This window comes from Balaenoptera acutorostrata, chromosome 4 (genome assembly GCF_949987535.1).
Source record: "Balaenoptera acutorostrata chromosome 4, mBalAcu1.1, whole genome shotgun sequence".
NCBI classification, from domain to species: Eukaryota; Metazoa; Chordata; class Mammalia; order Artiodactyla; family Balaenopteridae; genus Balaenoptera; species Balaenoptera acutorostrata.
The window spans coordinates 146309523-146332235 of NC_080067.1; the positions used below are offsets into that span (position 1 = coordinate 146309523).

The 22713-nt window shown below is 45.4% G+C and overlaps 1 protein-coding gene across 4 annotated transcripts in view; it reads left to right on the forward strand.

Moving 5' to 3' along the window:
- The first annotated feature begins 1242 nt into the window (after positions 1–1242).
- Positions 1243–22713, forward strand: part of IGSF5 (immunoglobulin superfamily member 5) — a 43978-nt gene continuing 22507 nt past the window's right edge. The window contains exons 1-5 of one of the 4 annotated variants that reach the window (XM_007183790.2): positions 1251–1329; positions 3295–3387; positions 4787–4862; positions 12156–12473; positions 17292–17591. In XM_007183790.2, the coding sequence (XP_007183852.2) occupies positions 3355–3387; positions 4787–4862; positions 12156–12473; positions 17292–17591 (727 nt within the window). In that variant the 5' untranslated portion in view covers positions 1251–1329; positions 3295–3354. Of the gene's footprint in view, positions 1330–1552; positions 1605–3294; positions 3388–4786; positions 4863–12155; positions 12474–17291; positions 17592–22713 lie in introns of those variants that run through there. The other 3 variants (XM_007183791.2, XM_007183792.2, XM_007183793.2) reach the window with 3 other exon arrangements.

Below are 22713 nucleotides of genomic sequence, written 5' to 3' on the forward strand. Positions count from 1 at the left end.
AGAAAAGGTATTTTAGGGGAAGAATACCTATGTTTCTTCCAGACAGATGGGAGTTGAGAAATTTGTGGTAATATTTGTCTATACAGGTATGAGTGGTCTTTCTGTCTTCCTTAGCATCATAAACTCCCCTGAAGAAGGGATTTGGAGTAGGTTTTATTTGTGTTCTCCCTTCTGGGCATAGATCCACCCTGGAGAGGAATTTATGGCAGCCTTATTTCCCAGGAGGTCCTGCTTTTAGTCAGTAAAGGGAAGCTCTGAGAAAGCTTTTTTTCTTTATTTCCTTTTTTTTTAAGCATCTGTTGACTCTCAAATGTCTTCAGCTTAAACATAATCTTTATGCCAAAGTGACATGTTTTGGGGTGGCATGTTCTGATCCCCTTCAACTGGAAGACACAGCATTTCCCCTGTTTATTCGCTTCAGCGTCTTACTCTAAGTATATGATCCATACCTTCTGTTGTCACCTCTTCTGTGCAGATGCCCTTGACCCTGAGTCCCATGACAGGATTAGAATGCGATGAGGGAGACCAGCCAGATACTCAAAAAGAACCGTAAGAGAGCAGACAATTCAGTACACTGCTGCTTCAGGATTTGGGGGGATGGTTTTTTCCAGGAATTGTCAATGCTCTGAAAAGCCAAGTTCCTTAGTTCACTTCCCAGGGGCTGGGAGTGGGGTCTGGGATGCCTGCAGAAAACCTCTTAGCAGTTCTCCTGCAAACGCTCCACAGGAAACTGGACTTGACTTCTAAAGCTGGCCCCATTCCAGAGGACTTCACTCTCAGGACTTTTTGTTTTTTCTTTCACAAAAGAACCTGTTCTTGTGGATGTGGAGGAGCCGGGCTGCGAGAAGAAACCCGCTTTGCCAGCTCCGGGCCTGTGCCGGAGCCAAGAAACAAGGTTGGCCGGTGGCCGGCCACGTCCACGTGCAGGAGGAGGCCAAGGGCAGGAGGGGGCCACCAGCCTCCCGCTGGCCTCCTGCAGGACATAAGAAAGGCTTGGGGCAGGAACAGGGGGTGGAGGCCAAGTGCAAGGGCAGCCTTGGCCCTGAGGCATGGCGTGGTCAGCCTGAGTGGACCCGGGGCCCGGGGCTGGCTGATGATTAACGGGGAGTCTGCGGCTCCAGGGCCCGAGGCAGGGAGGCCACCTGTGTGTGCACAGCCCGGCCTGTGACGTGAGCGACTTCCTGGTTACAGGTGAGAGCGGTCCGGATTCTCCGCGGCCGAGAGATTTGTTCCTGCGTTTCTGTGGGGAGAGCTCAGAGGCAGGAGAGGGGCCTTTGGGGACCGCAGTACCTTCGCTGAAGCCCCAACGGGCAGATCCACCTGTCACAGGTGAGCCTGGTGTGTGTGGCCAGCGGACTCCCCGCAGGTACCCGTTTCCTCCTGGGGAGCCGGTGCTCAGCCCCGGGCAGGCCGCTTGCTGGTCTTGGGGGGGGGGGAAGTGCTGGACGATCCAACACGTATCTGTTTCCCAAATTCCACAGAGTTAAAAATTAAAAGATCGGGCTGCTCTGCGAGTTTAGGAATTTGAGACGATTTCTCCTCAAGCTTCACAGGGAGCTGTTCTCCGAACGCCTTGAAAGCTGAGACTCGCTGGAATTTGGAAGGTCTGGATTCAAAGGCTGGAAAATTCCTGGCACTCCCGTTATTCATTGGACAGACTTTAAATGTCATTTATTCTTCCCCAATGAGAGGCCTGATGGAAAGGAAATTGCTCTAAACCTCTGGAAGTCCTAAGATTCCCCACGTCTAGCAGGCAGGGCTAAGGCACCTCCGAATACGGGGGCGCCCAGAGCTGGGGTACTGGGGTGGAGGAGGGGCCCTGGTGCTTTTGTATGTGCACATAGAAGTTTGTGGAGAGCCCCTTGTGTGTATTTAAATTCTCTCCTGTCCTACTTGTTTCTGGGTTTAGGATTTATGCTGATGCCTAAAAACAGGATGTCTGCAGCCTCTGGATTTTATGATTTCAAGCTTTTTCCAAGAACCCAGACATAAGGGTTTGTGTGTGTGGGTAAATAAGTGAAATGATCGCATCTGGCAATTTTCTTCCTGAGATGACAGGCTTGGTGGGTGCAGATGGGTCTCCTGAGTGTTTCTGCCTTGTCTGAGCAGTAGGAAGTGGTTGTGATTTAAATCCTGTCTTGATGCAATTTAAAAAAATATTTTTATCAGGGTGTAGCTGATTTACAATGTTGTGTTAGTTTCAGGTGTACAGCAAAGTGAATCTGTTATACATATACATATATCCACTCTTTTTAAGATTCTTTTCCCATATAGGTCATTACAGAGTATTGAGTAGTTTCCTGTGCTATATAATAGGTCCTTATTAATTATCTATTTCATATATAGTAGTGTGTATATGTCAATCCCAATCTCGCAATTTATCCCTCCCCCTGGTAACCATAAGTTTATTTTCTACAACTGTAACTCTATTTCTGTTTCAATGCAATTTAATAAGATTTAAGATTTTTGAAAGACTTTGCAGTTTTTCAACTAAAAGTAGGTAATCCAAGTCTTCTGTAACAAAATGAATGAGAAGTAAAATCTCAAACTACTCCATAGAGATATGAACTTGCAAATTACCTGGCAGAGCCTTCCTTTAATTAAAGCAAACTGTCTGAGTTCAGTTACAACTTGGAATCAAGTTCCTTCCTGTACACACCCTTCAAAAAATACTGTCCCCTCAAGATCCACGTCTGGGGTCCTGTAGCACTCGGGGTGTTCCTACGTGCCCCCGCCCGGGAGGTTCTGCTGGGCTCTTAGTAATGGACTCGTTCTGTCACACAGAGAATAAGCGAGTTAAGTAATCTAGGTGCTAGTCTGCAGCCTGGCTGACTAGACAATCAGTGACTAGAAGCCTTTCCTGGTGGACCTTAAGCTCATGCTGCAGTTTCAGTAATGCTGGGTCCGCACTTCACATTTATTGCTTTCAGGAAAATGTGTGACTTTTATAACTCGGCAGCTCAATCTCTCCTCCATCCTCCACTTGAGCCTAGATTTCTAGGTGACTCGTAGGGCGATTGGCTGGTCCACTTGTGTTCATTGATCCTTGAAAATTAGTAAATGATTTATTTGGCGCTTGGTAATTTGGGATCTTGGATCCATCTGGGAAGACCATGATTTCAGTTTGGTTTGTGTTCAGCTGCTGGACCGCTTGGTATCAAGGCGTATTTGTAGGGATTTACTGAATCTTTTTTAGATGATGTCAGGAGCTCAGTTGCTTGGTGGGAAGGTCCTGCAGCACAGTTGCTGGGACCCTTACATTACACACACGAGCAGTTATGGTTTACTCTACAGGCTGAATTTTGCTTTCCAAAGACATCAGAAATCAGAGGTGGAAACCCCACGTTCCTGCTCATGAGCTGTGAGCACCCAGTGCTGCCCTTACAGGTAAAGTGGGGTCACAGGCCGGGCATCCCCCGATCCCTCACACCCCACTCTATTTGATTCAGCAGCTTGTATGAGGTGCTTTCTGAGGGAGGAGGTGGGGCAGTTCTTACCTGTGTCTATTTCAGTTATTGCATCTGGGCTTGTGGGTTGTGGTGGCCTATGTCCTGTTAGATGCGACAATACGGAGCCCGGGGCGTGTGGCAGCTTATCACAGAATCCCACGCCGGCTCGCTTAGGGAACCCGCTGCCCCCTGATTTGGGGGGAAGGGACGTATGCCCGCCAGCGGAGCTGTGAAATCCATGTGGAGGCCAAAGCCAAAGTGAAAACTCCCCGCAGGTCGGGTCGCTGTGCTAAGGACGTGTGAAATAAAGAAACCCTTTCCTGGGGCTGAGAAGCTGGTGATTTTGTAGACAGTTCACGATATGTTCAGTGGGAGATTTAACTTACGTACTCTAAGCAGTGCTGGTGACCGCCCCAGATAGGCCTGTCCCAAGGAGAAGGAAAAAATAAAAATAAAAAATGCAGGGATGGAGAGTGAGCAAGAGGGTTATCAAAGAACAAAGGAAAGGCCGAGAGATGTACATGACAGGATCCAAGCATGTGCTACCAAGGGGCCAGGAAGGCCTTACTTGGTCTACCCTGACCTCTCTCCTGCCCCAGCCCCAGAGCCGCCTCTACAGTTCCCCAAACGTGCCAGGCACGGTCCCACCCCAGGGTCTTTGCACCTGCTGTTTTGCCTGGTAAGCTCTTCTGTACATACCCATGTGCCGGTCGCCTCACCGCCTTCCCTGTTCACTGGGCATCTTCTTGGGAGCCTTTCTCTGACCTCTGCATTCGAAGCACCAGCCAGCCTACCAAACACACATCCCCTCACACACACTGCTCTCTTCTATTTGTCTCCATGCCTCTTACCACCTAATAAGCTTATGATCTAGTCCTTCCTTTTGCTGTCTGTCTTCCCTCTTGCTAATGTACGCTTGTTGTGAGTAGGATATTTTTTCTCAATGATTAAAGCATCCTGATTGAAGTGAGTAGCAGTAAGCCCACACTCTGACCCTCTGGTTAGTGATTCTGTGGTCATGGTATAGCACGTGCTTCCCACGACTTATACGTGGGCTTGGGAGCAAGGTCGTTGAATACACTGATTCTCACACGTGAGCACGTACAGGAATCGGCACCATGTTGAACTTTAGGCAGATTTCTGAGCGTGCCCCCCAAAGCTTCTAATCCAGCAGGTCTGGGCTGGGCCCGAGAATTTGCTTTTCTAACAAGTTGCAAGATGAGGCTGGTTCCACTGGCCAGGCTGACGTATCTCTCCAGGGAAACACACGAGCTGGGAGGGTCCCCATGCGCCTCTGAATGGAGACAGGCTGTGACCTGCCTGCTTTGCTTTCCCAGGTGTGGAGGAGCATGCGAGATGCGGACAGCTGCCGAGGCATCTTGGCCGCGCTGGTCGTCCTGGCTGGGCTGGCAGGTAGGGACCACGGAGCTGGCTGGCGTGATCCCGGGCACCCACCTGCAGTGGGCGGAAGGGACTTGGAGGAGGCCACGGGGGCGCGTGGCTGCCAGCAGATTCTGCCTTAGGCTCTTCCTGTTGGTTCCCCTCCCCCCCCACCTCCTCCGTTTCCTGCTGCATCGACCTCACTCCGGAAGGGTCCTTCAGGTGTGCAGGAGACCACCAGCCCTCCTCACCGGCGTCCTTGCTTGGGTACCTTCCCAAGGTCATTGCTCTTGTTGAAGCATCCCATCCCCCCGCCTGGATATTCTCCCCTTCCATTTCTACCTGGTCTTCAAGGAAGACCTGACTTGGGCGTCACCTCCTCCCTGAAGCCTTCCTGACCTTGAAGTTTTCTGGGTGATAACCCCAGCTCCCGTTGTTGACAGAGTGAGGGACCCATTGACTGTGAGACCCCCCAGTCCTCCCCACAGCTCCTCCTCATCCTGGAACTTTCCCAGAGTATCAGTAGGAATAGATTCCAGGTGTCCCAGGCCAGGGTCTCTGGATCAGATTCTGCATTGCAGGAGATGGAGTGTGCAGACCCCGGGGTGGTTAGGGGAACAGGAGTTTGTACGCCAGCTTTCTTTTGACTATGTCTTGTCTTGATTTCTATGGCTTCCGGTGTGTTTGTCTTGTTTTCCTAGCTAGGTTTTAAAGTCCTCAGGGTATTCTTACTGCAAGGACTTTTTTTTTTTTTAAACTTCCATTTTTTTCTTTTAATTTTACTTGTGACAGATTTTTTTTTAAAACTCATTTGCGTTTTTTTAAAATAATTAATTAATTAATTAATTAATTTTTGGCTGTGTTGGGTCTTCGTTTCTGTGCGAGGGCTTTCTCTAGTTGCGGCAAGCGGGGGCCACTCTTCATCGGTGCGTGGGCCTCTCACTATCATGGCCTCTCTTGTTGCGGAGCACAGGCTCCAGATGCGCAGGCTCAGTAGCTGTGACGCACGGGCTTAGTTGCTCCGTGGCATGTGGGATCCTCCCAGACCAGGGCTCGAACCCGTGTCCCCTGCATTGGCAGGCAGACTCTCAACCACTGCACAACCAGGGAAGCCCCCTACTGCAGGGATTTTAAGGTGCTGTATTGAAGAATAATATACATACAGAAAAGTGCACAAGTCATAAAGGTACAGCTTGATGAAATTTTACAAACTGAGCACCTTTGTGTGTCAATGATGGGGCCAAAAACACTTCACAAATGCTTCCTTCAGCCCCTCCCCCTCCCCCAAAGTGACCATTGTTCTGACTTTTAGTCGTGTAGATAAGTTTTGCTTGCTTTATATTTTACACACCTATAAACTCTGTTTCAGATGGCTAGATAACAGTTTATTTTTTCTTTTTTCTAACTCCGTCCACGACAGCTTGAAAAAATCAAACAGAATAAAATAGCATAGGAATGATCAGAGTGTGTGCTGTGCAGTCAGGACTGTTTTACAAATTTTGGTTTTGGGTGTGTTTACACATTAAGCCAAGGGAACCAGGCTGTGGTGTTAACGTGTATTTAGGGGCAAAGATGTTTGGAAGCCCGTGCCTTGTAGCATGTGGTGCTAAGCGTTTAGTAGGTGCTTGATATGCATTTGTCTGTAGGGTGGAGAGGAAAACATTTTCTCTGCTTGTGTAGGCACTCATGGGGTTAGCAAACCAGGCTCAGCACACATTTTAGGGATATGGCCCCAACGTGGCTATCTCAGCCACGCTGGCAAAAGTCTCTTCCGGCGGCTTAGCGGGAAACTGATGAACTCTGAGTCTACAATTTTTCTGAGCTATTTTTCCTGAAGTACTGTTTTGAAGGCAGGGATGGCTTGGGTTGAGGTCTGGAGATAGCTATTCCAGGAGGGGAGAGGATTATGGGTAATCCTAGAGCCCCCTAGGGGATGGGGTCCATTGCAAAAGCCTGAACTCCTAGGATGCTTCATCTTGGAAAGTGTCGGGTAGAGACACCTACAATGGCTTTGAATAGCTGAGGACAACCTCCACGTGTCCCCAAAGGACTCCTGCCAGCCCTCGCCTGTCCACCTTTCTCCTAGCGTGATGGGTTATTTGTTCACTCGGTGAATATTCACTGGGAGCCTCCTACATGCCATTTAGGTGCAGGCACTGGGGTGAGCAAAACCAGGCACAGTCTCTGCTAACAAAGAGCTTAGACATCAATTGATAGAAAAATCAATACAAAATCACCACCATGACAATTGCTTCACTGATTCGAAAACCTGTTATGGATCATTTGACCTGCATAGGGTGGTCTGGGAAGGCTTCCTGAAGAGGAGACGACTTGGCTGGGAGCTGAGGAGTAAGTGAGACTAGTTCTTCAGGCAGTCACTGCCTGTGCAAAGGCCCTGGGGCCAGAAAGAGTTGGTGAGTTGGATAAATAGAAGATGGTCTGGTGGGCAGAGGGCGGAGTTTGGGGCAAAATGAAGTTGGAGAAGACGTTGATGTGAGAGTAAGAAGGGTCTTAAGATATAATAGTGTTAAGGGTGATCTGGTCTGTATCCTAAAGGATGGAAATATTTTAAGCAAAGTCTGGGGTGTGGTGGTGGGAGGTTGGAAAGGGTACCTGGTCACATAGGCATGCTGAGAAGACCCGTCTGGCTGCCGCGTGGAAAGCAGTCTTGGGTGATGGTGGTGGCACAGAGGTGATGATGGCACCTCCTGCTATGGTCAGCGGGACATGGGGGTCAGCTCTGATACACCTCGGGACCCCCTCCCTCACTTTCCAGTTTCCTTCTGATGCTCCCAGCCCCCGATGTGTTTTGACTCCCATTTTCTCCATCGGAGCTGTCTTACCTGGGCACTTCCTTTCTACTGCCCTCTGCTTTATTTCCCTTTCTCCCTTCTGCTTTTAATTGTCTGCTTGTCTGTTCATTTCCAATGTTAAGTAAGAGATGGGAGCAGGTGAGGGGTCTACAGGTGCAGGAGGGAAGCTGGAGAAGAGGTAAGTGGAAGAGTAGAGGGGTTAGTTGGTGCAGACCCTCTGTGCCCCACACGCAAAGGAGACACCCGGCTGCTACTCCAAGGAGCGAAGAAGCAGTTGCAGAAGAATGGTACTTATGTTTAGGATCTATCTGCAGAGGACTGGGAGGGGCCAGGCAGCTGGCCCATATGCTACGGTGTGAGTGATTTCAGTTCTGCAGCTGTTCGGGCACAATGAGTAGAAGAGAAGCTTCTCAATCCTGGGTGGCAGCCAGTCATTTACACGGAGAGGCCTGGTGGAGCAGGATTTGCAAGGCAGGAGGAAAGTAAGGGGGGGGGGGCAGGGCTGAAGCCCTGGATTTGGAATTGGAGGGTGTTGGCCTGAATGAGCATCTTGTAAGTGGATCAACTCCTGCAAGGGAGGACCCGGTGTTGGGTGATCACCATAGCTGGTGGCCGAGGTGGGTGCGGGGACATTGATCGTTCCCATGGCTCTGCCCCTGGCTCGGCCCTTTGCTCTACAAAGTGAAAGGGAGAGCAAAGGGGAAAGCGGACTGTTTGATGAAAGGTCTTATTTACAATTTTCTCATATTTGTCCTGTGTGGGGCAAGTTACACACACCGCAGCTGATAGGATGCAGGTGAGGGAGCAGTGAGATTCCAGGGCCTCACGTTACCAGAAATAGAGCTTCTGAGTCACAAGGCAGAGCTGGACGGGAGTTTACTCACGGTGGTAGCAAGGATTGCAGGCAACGATGTCAGGGGAGTTTAGTGATTAGGATTTGATGCTGCCTGTTTAATTTAAAGGCCAAGTTCAAAGTGGAAGAGTTTCCATTTGGTCCAGGTCCCTCCCAAGCTCCCACCTCCTGAGCTGCACAGTAAGGTCTGTACCTGGTGCATTCTTGCTCCCATGTGCAGTCTGCAGGGAATTTAAAGACTGGCTTGGAGTGAACAGTGTTTTGGAGTGAATAACCTACCCGGCACCAGGAAGTGATAGAACCAGGGTTTCAGATGCTTTGCTTATCCTGTTGGAGCAGTCTGGACAGAGCAGCTGGCTGGGCAAGCCCGGGTCTCACCGCTGCTGCACTCCCAGCACCCAGACCCGTGGGCTGTGTTCAACCTACTCCCATGGACCCGAGTCCGAGTTGGGAAAGATGTTGTTATCACAGTGTGGAGTAAGAGGACACGTCTCGTCTTTTTTTCCTCGGAGTGTAGATTTGGCTGTTTCTTTCCTTTGAGTTTTTTTAAAGATGCAATTCAGGGCTCGTGGAAAGAGCCAAGTTGGCACAGAGGCTGTGGCTTCCCTGGGGAATCATTTCTGACTTCCCTTCTTCAGGCTTTTCCCCTTTTTTTAAAAATCCCAGGTCAGAGGGATCCTTGGATTAGAAAGATGTGCCCAAGGGTAAGGGAGAATACCCAATTTGAGGGGTTATTTAGGGTCATACTTTCTCTCTCTTTCTATCATGCCCAGAGGCAAAACAAAGAATAGTGATCATGTTTACCCCCAAACAGGATTAGTCCTAGTTAATTCTGACCTTCTCTCAGTTCTGCCTCTTTGGAGCCTGGGATCTCCTAGTTGACCCAGTCCTGCGGGCCTCAGGGACGCTGCCTGTACACCCCATTCTCTCCCATTGACCTGGCCCTGCCGTGGGCACCATCCCTGAAGTGCATTCTGGGTACCCAGGTGAGTGTCAATGTGTTAATGCGTGTCTGGTGGGGAGGTTCCTTCCCAGAAATCTTTCAGGTGGTAATTAGATTCTTTTAGAACCTGCCTTACAACTTGACCTTATAAGATTGGAAGGAAAGAGGGGCTGCAGTTATTTGGGGGCACCCAGTGTGGATGGGGGCTGCCTGGTGGACCCATAGAGTTCATATAGCTCTGAAAGGTGATAGAAGCATGTAGTCTTTTTTTTTTTTTTAAAGATTTTTTTGATGTGGACCATTTTTAAAGTCTGTATTGAATTTGTTACAATATTGCTTCTGTTTTATGTTTTGGTTTTTTTGGCCATGAGGCATGTGGGATCTTAGCTCCCAACCAGGGATCGAACCTGTACCCCCTGCATTGGAAGGTGAAGTCTTAACCACTGGACCGCCAGGGAAGTCCCTGGAACATGTAGTCTTACTGATGGTGGCAGGTGTGGCTGAGAAGAAACCAAGGGTGTGGGCTGTTGGGGGGTCTTTTTACTATAAACTCTGAGTGAGATCAGAGGGCAAAGAGTGGGAAAGAGGGAAAATTCAGAGTGGGAAGGGCTGAGTTTGTGTCTCAGCCCCACCACTGTGGTCACAAGTCCTGAGACGTTGCTGGTCTTGATTTCCTCAGCATTAAAATGTAAGAGGTAACAGATGAGATATCTTGGAGATTATCAATTGCTCTGCAAGTTCTACTTTGAATTATTATTACAAACATGGGAAAGTCTAGGAAAACTCTGACCACCAATTTGCTCTTCTGGGGTGATAAGAAAATCAGTCCTAAATGGCCGAAAGATTTCTTGAGTTCTTCAGGAGCAGAACACACTCCATCTTGAGTGTTTCTGACTGAGTTCCCATGAGCTGGAGAGGTCTTGATGCCCTCCATGGGGAAGGCCAGTTAGGAGTTGTCATTCCAGTTAAAACCAGTGTCAGAGTGCATCTGGTGAGCAAAAGGTAGAAAGTTGTGAGAAGTCTGAAGGAAACATTTTACTTTCCTCTATGATTTTCTTGGTTTGTCTTGTAAGTCACATAGTAGTGACTGCTTACTGAGTGCTTGAGGGTCATGTTAAGGGCTTTATGTGGATCGTCTCATTTGGTTCTTAAAACTAGTTGCTGTGGTACTTTTAACCAACCTTGGGTCCACTTGCGCAACACACAGCCAAGCCAGTCTACTGACATGAGGTTGTGGTGAAGGAAGGTGCAGCGTTTATTCCAAGCACCAAACAAGGAAAACAGGCAGCTAATGCTCAAAAGACCCAGACTCCCTGTTAGCTTTCAGGGAAGGGCTTTAAAAGGCAGTGTGAGGGAGGGGGTCATGGGGTTCATGAACAGATCATGGACATTCTTCTGATCGGTTAGTGGGGAGATAACAGGGTAGTATTTCAGGAGTTAACATCATCAGCCTTCTGGTTCCAACCGGTCTGGAGTCTATGTGCTTGTGGTCAACATGCACTTAACTTCTTTCGCCTGGTGGGGGTTTCAGTATCTGCAAAACAACTCAAGAATATGGCGCAGGATATTATCTATAGCCCTGGAGGAGGAGCTAAGTGTCCTTGACTTTGTTTTATGGCTAAACTATTATTATTTTGTCTTGTTTGACTGTTTTCCTTTTTTTCTGCATTTTCTCACTTCTCTGGTTAAATTTGCTATTTGGAACTCAGGGAAGGTCTAAGAGGTTAAAGTTTTTCTACAAACAAGAGGCAGAGGGGATAGGGGAGGGGAGGGTCTGTCCCTGGGAAGGCCCCATAGCATTCTACTGAGTTTCAGTACTAGTGTCCCTGTTTTGCAGTGAGGGGAGTGGTCAAGGAGAAGTGTGACAACATGCCCAGTGAGGCAGGACTCTGGAGTTCACAGTATTATGCTCTAGAACTACCTGCCCACCTGCTGGAGTTTTAAACACAACACTAGATGCTCTAAGACTCTCTACAAGGCTGCCAAATGCATCCCCCCAGTGTTGTCATTGAGGGATCTCACTCTCCTGCATCCTTTACATCCCCACAGAGTTCTCCTTGAGGGATCCCATTCTCCTACGTCCTTCTATGTGTTTTCCCTCTCTGTGTCTCCCCCACGTATCTCTTCTCATCCTTAGGAAGAGGGGTGTGGCATTAGTGACAGTTCCGTCCTAAGGGTGCAGGGGGTGTGCGGTGGACCATGATCACGGCAAGCTGGGGTCTCCACCCTCTATGCAAAGAGAAGCTTCTTTCCACTTCCCCCTTTGAGCCTTGGGATCTCCTCTGAGGTGGAAATCACATGTCCTTCCCACTTCACGGGGAGGAAAATTCTCACTTCATGGTGAGGCTGAAAAACTTGCCTGAAGTCGCAGAGCTAGGCTAGTGCTGGCTCTCTGGACAGGCTGGGGTCAGATACTTAAGGTAACATCCCGCAGGAGGTGGAGGAGGGACATTTCTCCCTCCAGTCCCAACCCCGCTGGGAGTTCTGTGGACTGTGGAGTGGGGGGAGGGCCATGGAAAGGCGGGCATGGACGTGGCTTCCTGTCCACTGGAAGCTCCTGAGCTACTGGGAGACCTGTTGTTGAGACTGGTAGGACATGGAATCTGAGCCATGGGATGGTCACCCAGTGGTCACAACTGGTACACAGAAGTGCTACATTGCACAGTTGACTTCTGTAGTCATCCCCTCACCACCTCGAAAAATTGGTTGTCTTTTAGCTTGTGGATCCGGCAATGAAATCATAGAGGGTCCCAAGAACGTCACGGTGCTGAAGGGCTCGGAGGCTCGCTTCAACTGCACCATCTCGCGGGGCTGGAAGCTCATCATGTGGGCTCTGAAGGGCACGGTGGTTCTGAGCATCACGCCCACAGAGCCCATCATCACCAACAACCGCTTCACCTCCGCGAGTTATGAAGAGGGCGGTAACTTCATCTCTGAGATGATAATCCACAACGTACAACTCAATGATACGGGGCAAATCAAATGCAGCCTCCAGAACAGTGACCAGGATGGATCCGCCTTTCTTTCTGTCCAAGGTGTGTATGCAGGTGACTCCAATGGGAGCATTTGGAGTTCACTGGGTTAAATGTCAGGGGGCTGAAAGGGACCTTCTGAAGTTCATGTCATATATGGGGGCATATAGGGTCGACCTTCAGTTGGTGCTATGCTTAGAATTATTCTGAACTGATGGATATTTTGTTACTTATCACCACGCTCCCTCCCCCTCTCCCTTCTTCCTGGCCTTCCTTCCTTCTTTCATATGTGGGCTCGCCTTCAGTTGGTACTATGCTTAGAACTATTCTGAACTGACTAGTGTTTGTTGTTTTTACGTGTTTATTTCTCTCCTCCCATCCTCACTGACTGTCTTGCTACTTTCTTTCTTTCTGCTTCTCTCCCTTTCCTCTTCCTTTTCCTTCCTTTCCCTTTCCTTTCCTTTCTCTTTTATTAAGACTATCAAAGACAGCTTTTATCACTTTTTCATCTGACCAATTTCAGTACTAATAACTTTTCTGGAAGTACATCCCGGAATTCTGGGGCCAGTTGCGGTCACTTGTCTTTGATTTAGAGAGAGAGAGAGTTGACGATCATTGCCCTTTTTCTAGTTTTTCATATACTTGACTCTATTTCTTTGCCTGACATCATTTATCAACTTTGAATCATGCTTTAACTTTTTCCTCTTTCCAGCTGAATTTCCCTAATTTATTACTCTTACTGCCCCCAGTGGTTCTTATAATCAAAGGTGTGTGTTCACTAAGCCCTACCAAGTCTTTTAGAGAAAATAAAAGAGTAAACAAAATTTATAATAATGGATAACTTATTTTTCCTTTTATCATTTATTCATTTTCATCATAGGGCAGTTGTGGGATCAAAGGTAGTCTTCAGGTGCTGAAGATTATGCTACTTAGTGAAAAAAATAAAAGGATACAAGAATTCAAAACATCTTTATCAAAGTTTAATCATTTTGCATTCCTTAAAAATGTAATTATGTACTATTTGTAGATGCATTGGAGCTTTTAGAGTTCCTGATTTCTATGGCAGCATTTCTTTTAACAGACTACATTGTGTCTTTGAAATTTTTTCTTATGCCTGTTTATTAGTTTGTTTAGGAGAAATTTCCAATGATTTGGTCTATATTCATATTGCTATCAAATCAAATTTGATAACATTTGGTGGAGTTACATGTCTACCTATTTCTATTTGCATTTTTAAATTTAGTCAAATTGTTATGTGTCTTTAATTTTGTGTGGTTTAATTAGGGGCACAATGATATTCTCTAAATAAGTGATTCTGTGAAGCTACCTGGATTATTGGCTTAGTTTGCATGACCAAATTATTATTCTAATAATTTGTGGTATAAAGGAAAGAACACAGGACAAGGAACCAAAGATATGGGTTCTGGTTTTGTTTTCATCAGTTACCTACCTTGGTGACTCCTGAAATGGCTCAATTTCTTTATCTTTAAAGTGAGGATAAGGCTCCCCTGCCCACATCACAGGTTTACTCTGAGGATCGGATGGAAAAATGACTGAGGATGGTTTGAAGACTCCAAAGCTCTGTCTGTTTCAAGTTACTGCAAATGAAGCTGGTGGGGCAGAGAGGTCTAGTGGTAAATAGCACAGACGTGGGAGCCTGACTGCCAGGTTCAAGTTCCAGCTTTATCACTGACTAACTGTGTGACCTTGGACATGTTACTTAATGACCTTGTGTCCTAGTTTGCTCATCATAGGGCAGTTGTGGGATCAAATGAGTAGGTCTATATAAAGCCTTTAGAACAGCACCTGGTTCATATAAATGCCCATAAAGTCATTTGCTATTATTTGTTGCATTCCCAGTAGGAGCATGCCATTGTGTTAGGCATTTAAGGGGGACCCAAAGTGAATGCAATAAGACACAGTCCTGCCCTCAAGAATCTTACAAGAAGAGTAGATAATGCAAGTGCATGAATAACAGTGGTGCAATGTGGATGCTGGCAAGTGCAATGAGAGGGAGACAAGGTAAGGTTCAAATTGGGAAGGGAGATGAGAGACTTAGTGAAGGCTTCTAGCATGACTCCACGGAGCAGGTGCTTACGAGATGTGCCTTGAAGGTCTGTAGATAACAGGCAAAATGGGGAAGCAAGAGAGGAGGAGGGCACCCCTGGATCAAGGCAACAGGGTTAAAGGCATGACTTATTATTGCTATGCTTATGGCATATCAGATTCATAAATCCATGTGGTTTTATAGTATCTTTCCCAAGATGCATCTATGAAGTTGTCTGAATACCCCTAACATGCATTTTTATATGTTGGTAATTACTGTAGCTTTTGGTTTTAACACAGATGGAAGAGCAAGAATCTAGGGAAGTTAAAGTCTTCCCCAAGGTCACGTGGAAGGAACCCATAGATCAAGACAGAACTCCATCCATTTACCCTGGTTGCACTGGGCTGAATGGCACTTTGCTCTTAGAGAAACAAAAGTTCTGTGGGCAACAGGGTCTCTTCGAGGGAAAAGGACCATGAAAAAAGAGGAAGCAACCAGTTTATTTTGAAAGTGAATTTTCTAAAGTTTGTTTTTTTCCTTCCCGTGTATCCACAAGGAAAAGAAAGAGAAATTACATAACTCCATGTTGAGTCATCCAAAATCTACATGAATATTCTAGCCATCACCCTATGTAAAGTGCTTGTAATGCCACTGGATGACCTTTGTGAAAGCCAGTGGGAAAAGGTGGATCACAAATATTGAGAAAGGAAATGCTTCAGATTGCTGTATTTTTGCCCATACACCAATTAATCACACACCAAACTCTAGACCTCTTGTGTTTTGAAGGCCACTAAGCTAAGACTTGAGTTCAAGATCAACTGTTACTAACTGAAGCAATACCACCCCCCTACCCCCAGTTTCTGTCATCTTAAACCTCTCAGTCAATGAAACAATGAATGAACTAAAAAGAATAAACACAAAATTCTGTAGTCTGACGGGACAAATCTGTTCCCTTCTCACTGCTGCGTTTACAGTAATCTTTGAAATAGCTAAGGTGATTTACTTGCTCCAAGACATTATTCAAGAAAGTAAAAACTGGAAATTAACATTTCGGAGTAAGAAGAGCTTTCAGAGCTGATCCAACTCAGTCTAGTTTGGAAACTCCCAGGCAACCCCTAGATTCCTTCAGGGTGGTCTCTGTGGTCATGACTGTTTCCATGGTAATACTAAGATGCTAGTTGCCTTGCTCACTCATTGTCATGAGTGTACACGGATTTTCCCACTGTACATTGGGAAGGTCTGCATAACTCAGTGGACCGGCGTTTTCCAAATGACTGATGTAAAATGATACAAAATCATACAAGGGTAAAAGATCCATCCAAAGTGCCAACTAGAGCAATGGATTCTAATGTAACAGCATGAAAGTTCCTTAATACGGTTTCAGTTTCCACAGTGTAACTAACCTTTAGGCAACCACTACTTGTCAAGTTTTGATGTATCAGTAGTATCAAAGAATATCCATGATTATCTGAAAAGCTTCCTCACCATCCCAACCATATATCCGTGTGAAGTCAGATTTTCTTCATATACTCCAAAGAAGGCAATATATCGCAACAGAATGAAGGCAGAAGCAGATATGAGAATCCAGCCAGATGTTAAAGAGATTTGCATAAATAGAAAACAATGTCATCTAATTTATTTTGGGTTAAAAATAAAGATATTTTTCATAAAAATATGTTAATCCATATTAACAGGTAATAGGTTATTAATGTTATTTTAAAACAAATGTTGGAAAAAAATAAGCAAATATTTAATTCTTATTTCAAATATGGAAAATATTGATAGAACCCACATAAATCAAAGGTCTTTGGAGTTCTCAGTGGTGTTTAAGAGTATAAAAGTTACTGAAACCAAAATGTTTGAAAACCACTGATCTTGTTAAATCATCTTGTTCACCAGGCAGTAAACAGAGAGCCTGAACATTTCAGTGACTTACTCAAGGTGATGGCAATTTTGTGGGAAAGCCAAGATGGAGAACAGATCTTTTGATTCTTAGTCCAGTGTTCTTTCCATTATATTACATGGCAGGGAGTTTTAGGGTATTTTAATCTGAATGTTTCACTGTCTATACAGTTCACTAACACTGTGTTTTTACCTGGGCCAATCCTCAGGTTATTTTATTAATATTAACAATACAAGTGCTATTTTCAGATGGGTCATTTACAGTGTGAACCCTGGCATATGCAAGCGGGTCTTTACTAAAAACTTTAAAATAATTGATCTAAGTAATATATTCTGAAACAATTTAAGGTAGTTATTTCTATAATTATATTAGATTAGATTTTTATTTAATTTGTACCTAGAAAAATATTTTAAGGCAATATCATAGGAAATTATCCTTAAAAGTGTGACTCAAAAATAAAATGAATCTGACTGACCAAAGGCCAGGAGAGACTTGCTTCCCATGAAACTTTGAGATGTGTTCTCCTTACAATGAAAAGAATGTAAAGGTTGTTTCCCTTTTTGCTTTGGCTCCTAGGGCAGCCCAGGGCAAGTTTGCAACTCCACTGCAGAGATTGTGTAGCCCTCCATGGTGGGCACATCTGCCCTCTCTTTCCCATGTAATTTATATTCCCTTGGATCCTGATTTTTAGTTATTCATTTTCTCTGGAATCTATGTTTTCTTGTGAGCCACCTCCCCTTCTTCTGTGAACCTGACAGGTATAAATTAAATACACAGATCAAACCTGAGTTAAGGTTTCCAGATACAGACACAGTCAATTTGCGCTCTGGAAGATAGTGTTCATGCAATGTGATTTGAAGGAGAATTTTAAAAACATCTATCACTGAGAAGCATGATCATTCCTTCCAAACATTTTTCTTTTCTTCTTTAGTTATGGGGCAGTTGTTCATTCCTGAAGGCAGTCTAGTAGTCATGGAGGATAAGCCTTGTAATGTGACTTGCCGCGCATTGGGCTGGACCCCACTCCCACGTCTTTCCTGGGAGATCGGGGTTCCCGTGAGCCATTCGAGCTATTACTCCGTCCTGGAGCCTGAGGACCTTCAAAGCGCAGTGAGCGTTCTGGCTCTGACGCCGCAGGGCAATGGCACTGTGACATGTGTGGCTGAGATGAAGGGGCTGCACGACCACGAGTCGGTAACTGTAAATCTTACTGTGGTTCAGCCTTCCTTGGGTAAGTGAAGACGTTTTGCTTTATACAAAGTGGATTATTATTGCATGCTTTACGTTTTGTATGTTGTGCTGCTTAATCAGTGATGCCCAGGAGAATCGCACGGTGATCTTGATCTCAGGTAGGGATGGTAATGGAGACGAATGACTTGTGTCAGCTTCATGACCTTGTAATTTCACTTTTAAAATTCCGTCTTCAAGTGCCTCTCTCTTTTCTACTTACGTATGGAAACCATTGAGAATCTTGACAATTACCTATAAAATAGCATCAAGTTCAGATGTAAATACTTGAATTCAATGTTTTTCTCTAGCTTTCACTCATTGTTCCTGTCTGATCCCATCCCCTGGGCCAAGGAAGTGAGCTCTTTCAGTATCTGAGGAGGTCATGCACGTTCTCAAGGATTCCTTCCAATCTTAGTGGGATTAGGAGGGTTCATTTTTTTACCCAGCAAATTCACAGTGTATCTCAAAGTACCAGGTCTATGTTTGTTTGTTTTTTTTAACTTCACAAAATGACATAAGTTTAAAGTTTAGATCCCGAAGAAAATCTGTTGTAGGGTCCGTGGCAAACGCCAAACCCTGACCACACCTTCATGGGGCCTCTGAGCCTGCTTGACCTCGGAGGTCACCTGGGCCAACTAGAAAGCACAGGGGCCAGGGCTGAGTTTCATGCCTTCATTTTACAGAAGAGGAAAGAAAGGGAGGCCCAGAGAAGGACTACACTCCGTTCCAGGTCTTATGCTGATAGCACAGAGGGATCCTGAAGCCAGGAGGAACTTCTCCCTTGGTCCAAAACTCTTCCCACTATGAAAACACTTCTACTTAGATCTTCCAAAGTTTGGAATAAAGTTACAGCCATAGCAAGATTAATAATAACAATAATAAAAATAAAAAACAGTACTACATAGCTCTTATTAAGTAAAGATGCGTGTTTTTTTTTTCCCAATTCAGTGTTTCACTTCACTTTTAAAAAAATTTTTATCGGAGTATACTTGATTTAAAATGTTGCGTTAGTTTCTGCTGTACAGCAAAGTGAATCAGTTATACGTGTACATATATCTACTCTTTAGAGACACTGTTTTAAGCAGTTCTCAAATATTAACCAAATTACACAACTTTCTTATGAGTGGATGCTGTTATTATTCCTGATGTAAAGATGAGGCGACAGAGACACATTGTTTGGAACTTGCCCACGTTTATAGTAGACGGCAGAGGTGGCCTCGCCAGTGTGTCTCCAGAATCTGCTCGCCCGTCCACTCTGCCCTCCCCGTGAGCGGCCCTGGAAGGTTTGCGAGTGTCCTGGGGCTGCCGTAACCTCAGACTGGGGATTTAAACAACAGACATGGTTTCTCTCACAGCTGTGGCGTCTAAGAGTCCAAGGTCAAGGTGTGCGCAGTGTTGGTTCCTTCTGAGGACCAATCTGTTCCAAACCTCTCCCCCAGCTTCTGGTGGTTGGCTGGCAATCTTTGGTGTCCCTTGGCTTGTAGACCCTGCATCACCTGATCTCTGCCTTCATCTTCCCATGATGTTCTCCCTGTATGTGTGGCTCGTGTCCATATTTCCTTTTTTTAATAAGGACCCCAGTCATATGGGATCAGGGGCCACCCTATGACCTCATCTTAACTAAATTCCATCTGCAACAACCCTGTTTCCAAATAAGGTCACATTCTGAGGCACTAGGAGTTAGTATTTTAACAAATGAATTTTGGGGATAGACAATTCACCGCATAACAGATGATGTCTCTGTGAACCTGTAAAAAGCCATTTAGAGCCTAAGCTGTGGTTAGCACCAGTCATCCTGAGCTTTGCACTGCAGAGATTGATCCCCAATGCAGTACCATCACAAGCTTGCACTCCTGATGTCTGGCCCTTGTCTCCAACTCAGATGTCTCCAGAGACCAGGCAGACAACAGAAATTAAAGCGTGAGTGAATCCACGTGTCAGGTAGAAGACAGAGTGCAGGGGCCTGCTGGGAACCAAACAGCATCCCCATCGACACGGAGCAGCTGTACAAGCTCCAGCTGGTTGTTGCCATTAGGAATGGGGACTCAGACTGCCAGCGCTTTGACCTGGTTCTGGGGAATATCAGTGCTTTTGAGGGTAAAGGACACAGAAATCTGTGTTTTCTTTGGTTTTAAGTCGAGCTTAACTTATTTCAGCTTATTAAATTCAAAGGATTTTTGCATATTTCCTACCAAGACTGTATATGAAGATGAAGCCAGAATTCAAACCTAACTTGCCTTCTTATTCTTCTGGACAATTAAAAAACCTTTAGAAAAGTTGGTGCAAGAATAGTACAATGAATACCAATGTATCTTCACTTAGATACAACAGATGTTAACATTTTCTCATGTTTGCTTCTCTCTCTTCGCTTTTCTTTCCCTTCCTCTCTCCCTCCCTTCTTTCCTTCCTTTCTTCCTTCCTTCCTCCATCTTTCCCTCACTCCTTTTAAAATTTCTTTCTTTCCTTCTTCCTTCCTCCCTCCCTTCCTTCCTTCCTTTCTTCCTTTCTTTACCATTTGAGATTTAGTTGGAGATTTTATGACATTTTACCCCTAAATACCCCAGCATGTGTATAATAAGAACAAGGCCATTCTACATAGCCCCAATGTAGTTGGCAGTCAGGAAATTTAACATTGATACAATACTATTATACAATATTCAGTCCATATTCAAATTTCCCCTACTGTCCTTTCTAGATTTTTTTCCCCCCAAACCAGTATCCAGTTAAAGGCCATGCATTGCCTCTGGCTGTCAGGTCTTCTTCTGTCTCCTTTAACATCCAGTGGTTCCCCCACTTTTTGTCTTTCCCGATATAAACATCTTTGAAGGATCCAGACCATTTTTGCAAGATACCCTTCAATATGGATTTGTCTGAATTTTCCCAACATACTTTGATTTCGGTTAAATATTTTTGGCAAGACATGGGTAATGTCATGTGGGCATGTGATGCCAATTTTCTCTATTATTGGTAATAAGTTTGATCATTTGGGTAAGGTGGTGTCCCCCAGATTTCTCCACTGTAAAGGTACCTTTTTGGCCTTTATAATTAATATACGATCTATAAATACTGTGTGAATATCTTGTTTCTTGACAGTCTTTCACATAATAACATTTGCATTCATGGATAAGTTGTTGCCTGAATCACTTATTTCTATAGTGGTTGTAAAAGAGTGATTTTTCTGGTTCCATCATTTTTCTATATTTATTAGTTTGGCATTCTTCTGTAAAGAAGAGGCATTTCTTTTCTTCCTTTTCTTTCTTTCTTTTTTTAAAAAAAAATTTTACAGTTTTAGTACGGATGCATTTTTATCCAATACATTATGATTTATTTCCATCATTACTCATTGCAACGCTCAGATTCCTCCAGATTCGGCCAGTGGGAATCCCTTCCGGCTGGCTCTGCTGTCCTTCCGATGTGTCCCTCTTAGTTTTTTGTGTTTTGTTTTTAACATCTTTATTGGAGTATAATTGCTTTACAATGGTGTGTTAGTTTCTGCTGTATAACAAAGTGAATCAGCTATATGTGTACATATATCCCCATATCTCCTTCCTCTTGGCTCACTAAGATGTTCTGAACTTTCTTCACCTTTCCCCTGTTCCAGCCTGGAATCAGCCAGCTCTCTCCAAGGAGCCAACCCAGCTTGCTTTTAAGCAATTTAAATATGACAAAGTATGGTCCAGGCTTTGAAAGGGAAGATTGAAAAAAGTTCCATTAGCACCAAATGGAATGAATTTGTTTAAAGCACACACCTTAACAAGGTAATAATGCAGCGAAGAGCTCTGGTCTATGATGATACTTCACAGAAATGGATTTGGATATTAGCTCGCCTGCAAAGCTTCTCTTTTGTAGGGGAAGGGCAAGGGACATTCGGTTTCCCGTGATGGGGTTTAATTCGGCTGAATTCTTCTTAGCCCGGGACCAGTGAAGTGAGCGGCCTTAATTACCGCAGCTGGAGTCAGGACAGTTTCACAGAGGAGAGCAAGTTAGGGGTGTGTTGCAATGAGTCTGACTTTATTGGACTCATTTGGAGAAGGGTAATTTGTTTCTAAATTGTTCATCAAGATCCAGAGCAGCTGGTGGTTGGCTGCGAGTTGTGTGTTTTATGCAGGTTTTAGTGTCTGAAGGCCTCGTTACTGCCTCGGCCGGGAGAGCTGGCTTGTAGAAGCAAAGCCACGTTTACAAAGAGCTGAAGATGCACGAGGCTGTGCTTGTTCAAGCTTCTTCAGGAGTCAGACAAAAGCATCAGTCCTGCCACTCATTCCTAAAAGTGCAAGGAATTTGTGTTCATTTCCGGAATAATCCTTTCAAGTCCTTGAAAGAAGAACAACACTGGCAGCTTAGGAAGTCTAGTGAGTTCAAGCCAAAAGGTTGTATTACACACATTGATTCTTTAAAGAAAAGCATATTGAAAGGTCGCAGGCTAATGTTTTTTTTAAAAAAATCTATTTTCTCCATTATAGAGGTAATACAGACTTTAAGCATCACAGACGTACATACAGCTAGAAGGTGAAGGCCCCCATCATGCCTGCCATGAGCCAAGGTCCCTCAGTCCTCTGTCTGACCGTCTGGATTGTTTTCTCTACATACTTACAAGTGTGTAGGCTGTGAACTGTGAAAGTGAAGCCATATTTTTCGGACACATGAGCACCTTGTAGACTGTAGTGATTCCTGGGATGATCTGAGTTTTGTGGGATGTGGTCATTTCACGAGCAGACAAGAGCGGTGGGAGTGACCGTCCTGGTGGGAACCCTGGCACTAGCTGTGTGACGTTGGGCAAGTCACTGGCCTTCGAGGCTCAGTTTTCTTGCCCGTAAAACGAGGTGAGGAGGAACGTAGGGCAGGCGTTCCCTCTCCTTGGCTGCCTGTCAAGGGAGCTTTAACACGTATGCTGATTCTCAGGCCCCACCCCAGAGGTTCTGACTTACTTGGTCTGTGTGGAGTCTGGGAATTGGCATTTTAAAAAAAAGCTCCCAAATTACTGAGCAGTCAGGATTAGGGGCTACTGAAATGGAAACTCTCCAAGGCCCTGCCTCCTGACCCAGCCTCATCAGGTGCTACTATTCACAGACTTGGACACCAGACAGCCTGGACTCAACCCCCAGCTTGCCTACTTGCTTGCTGTG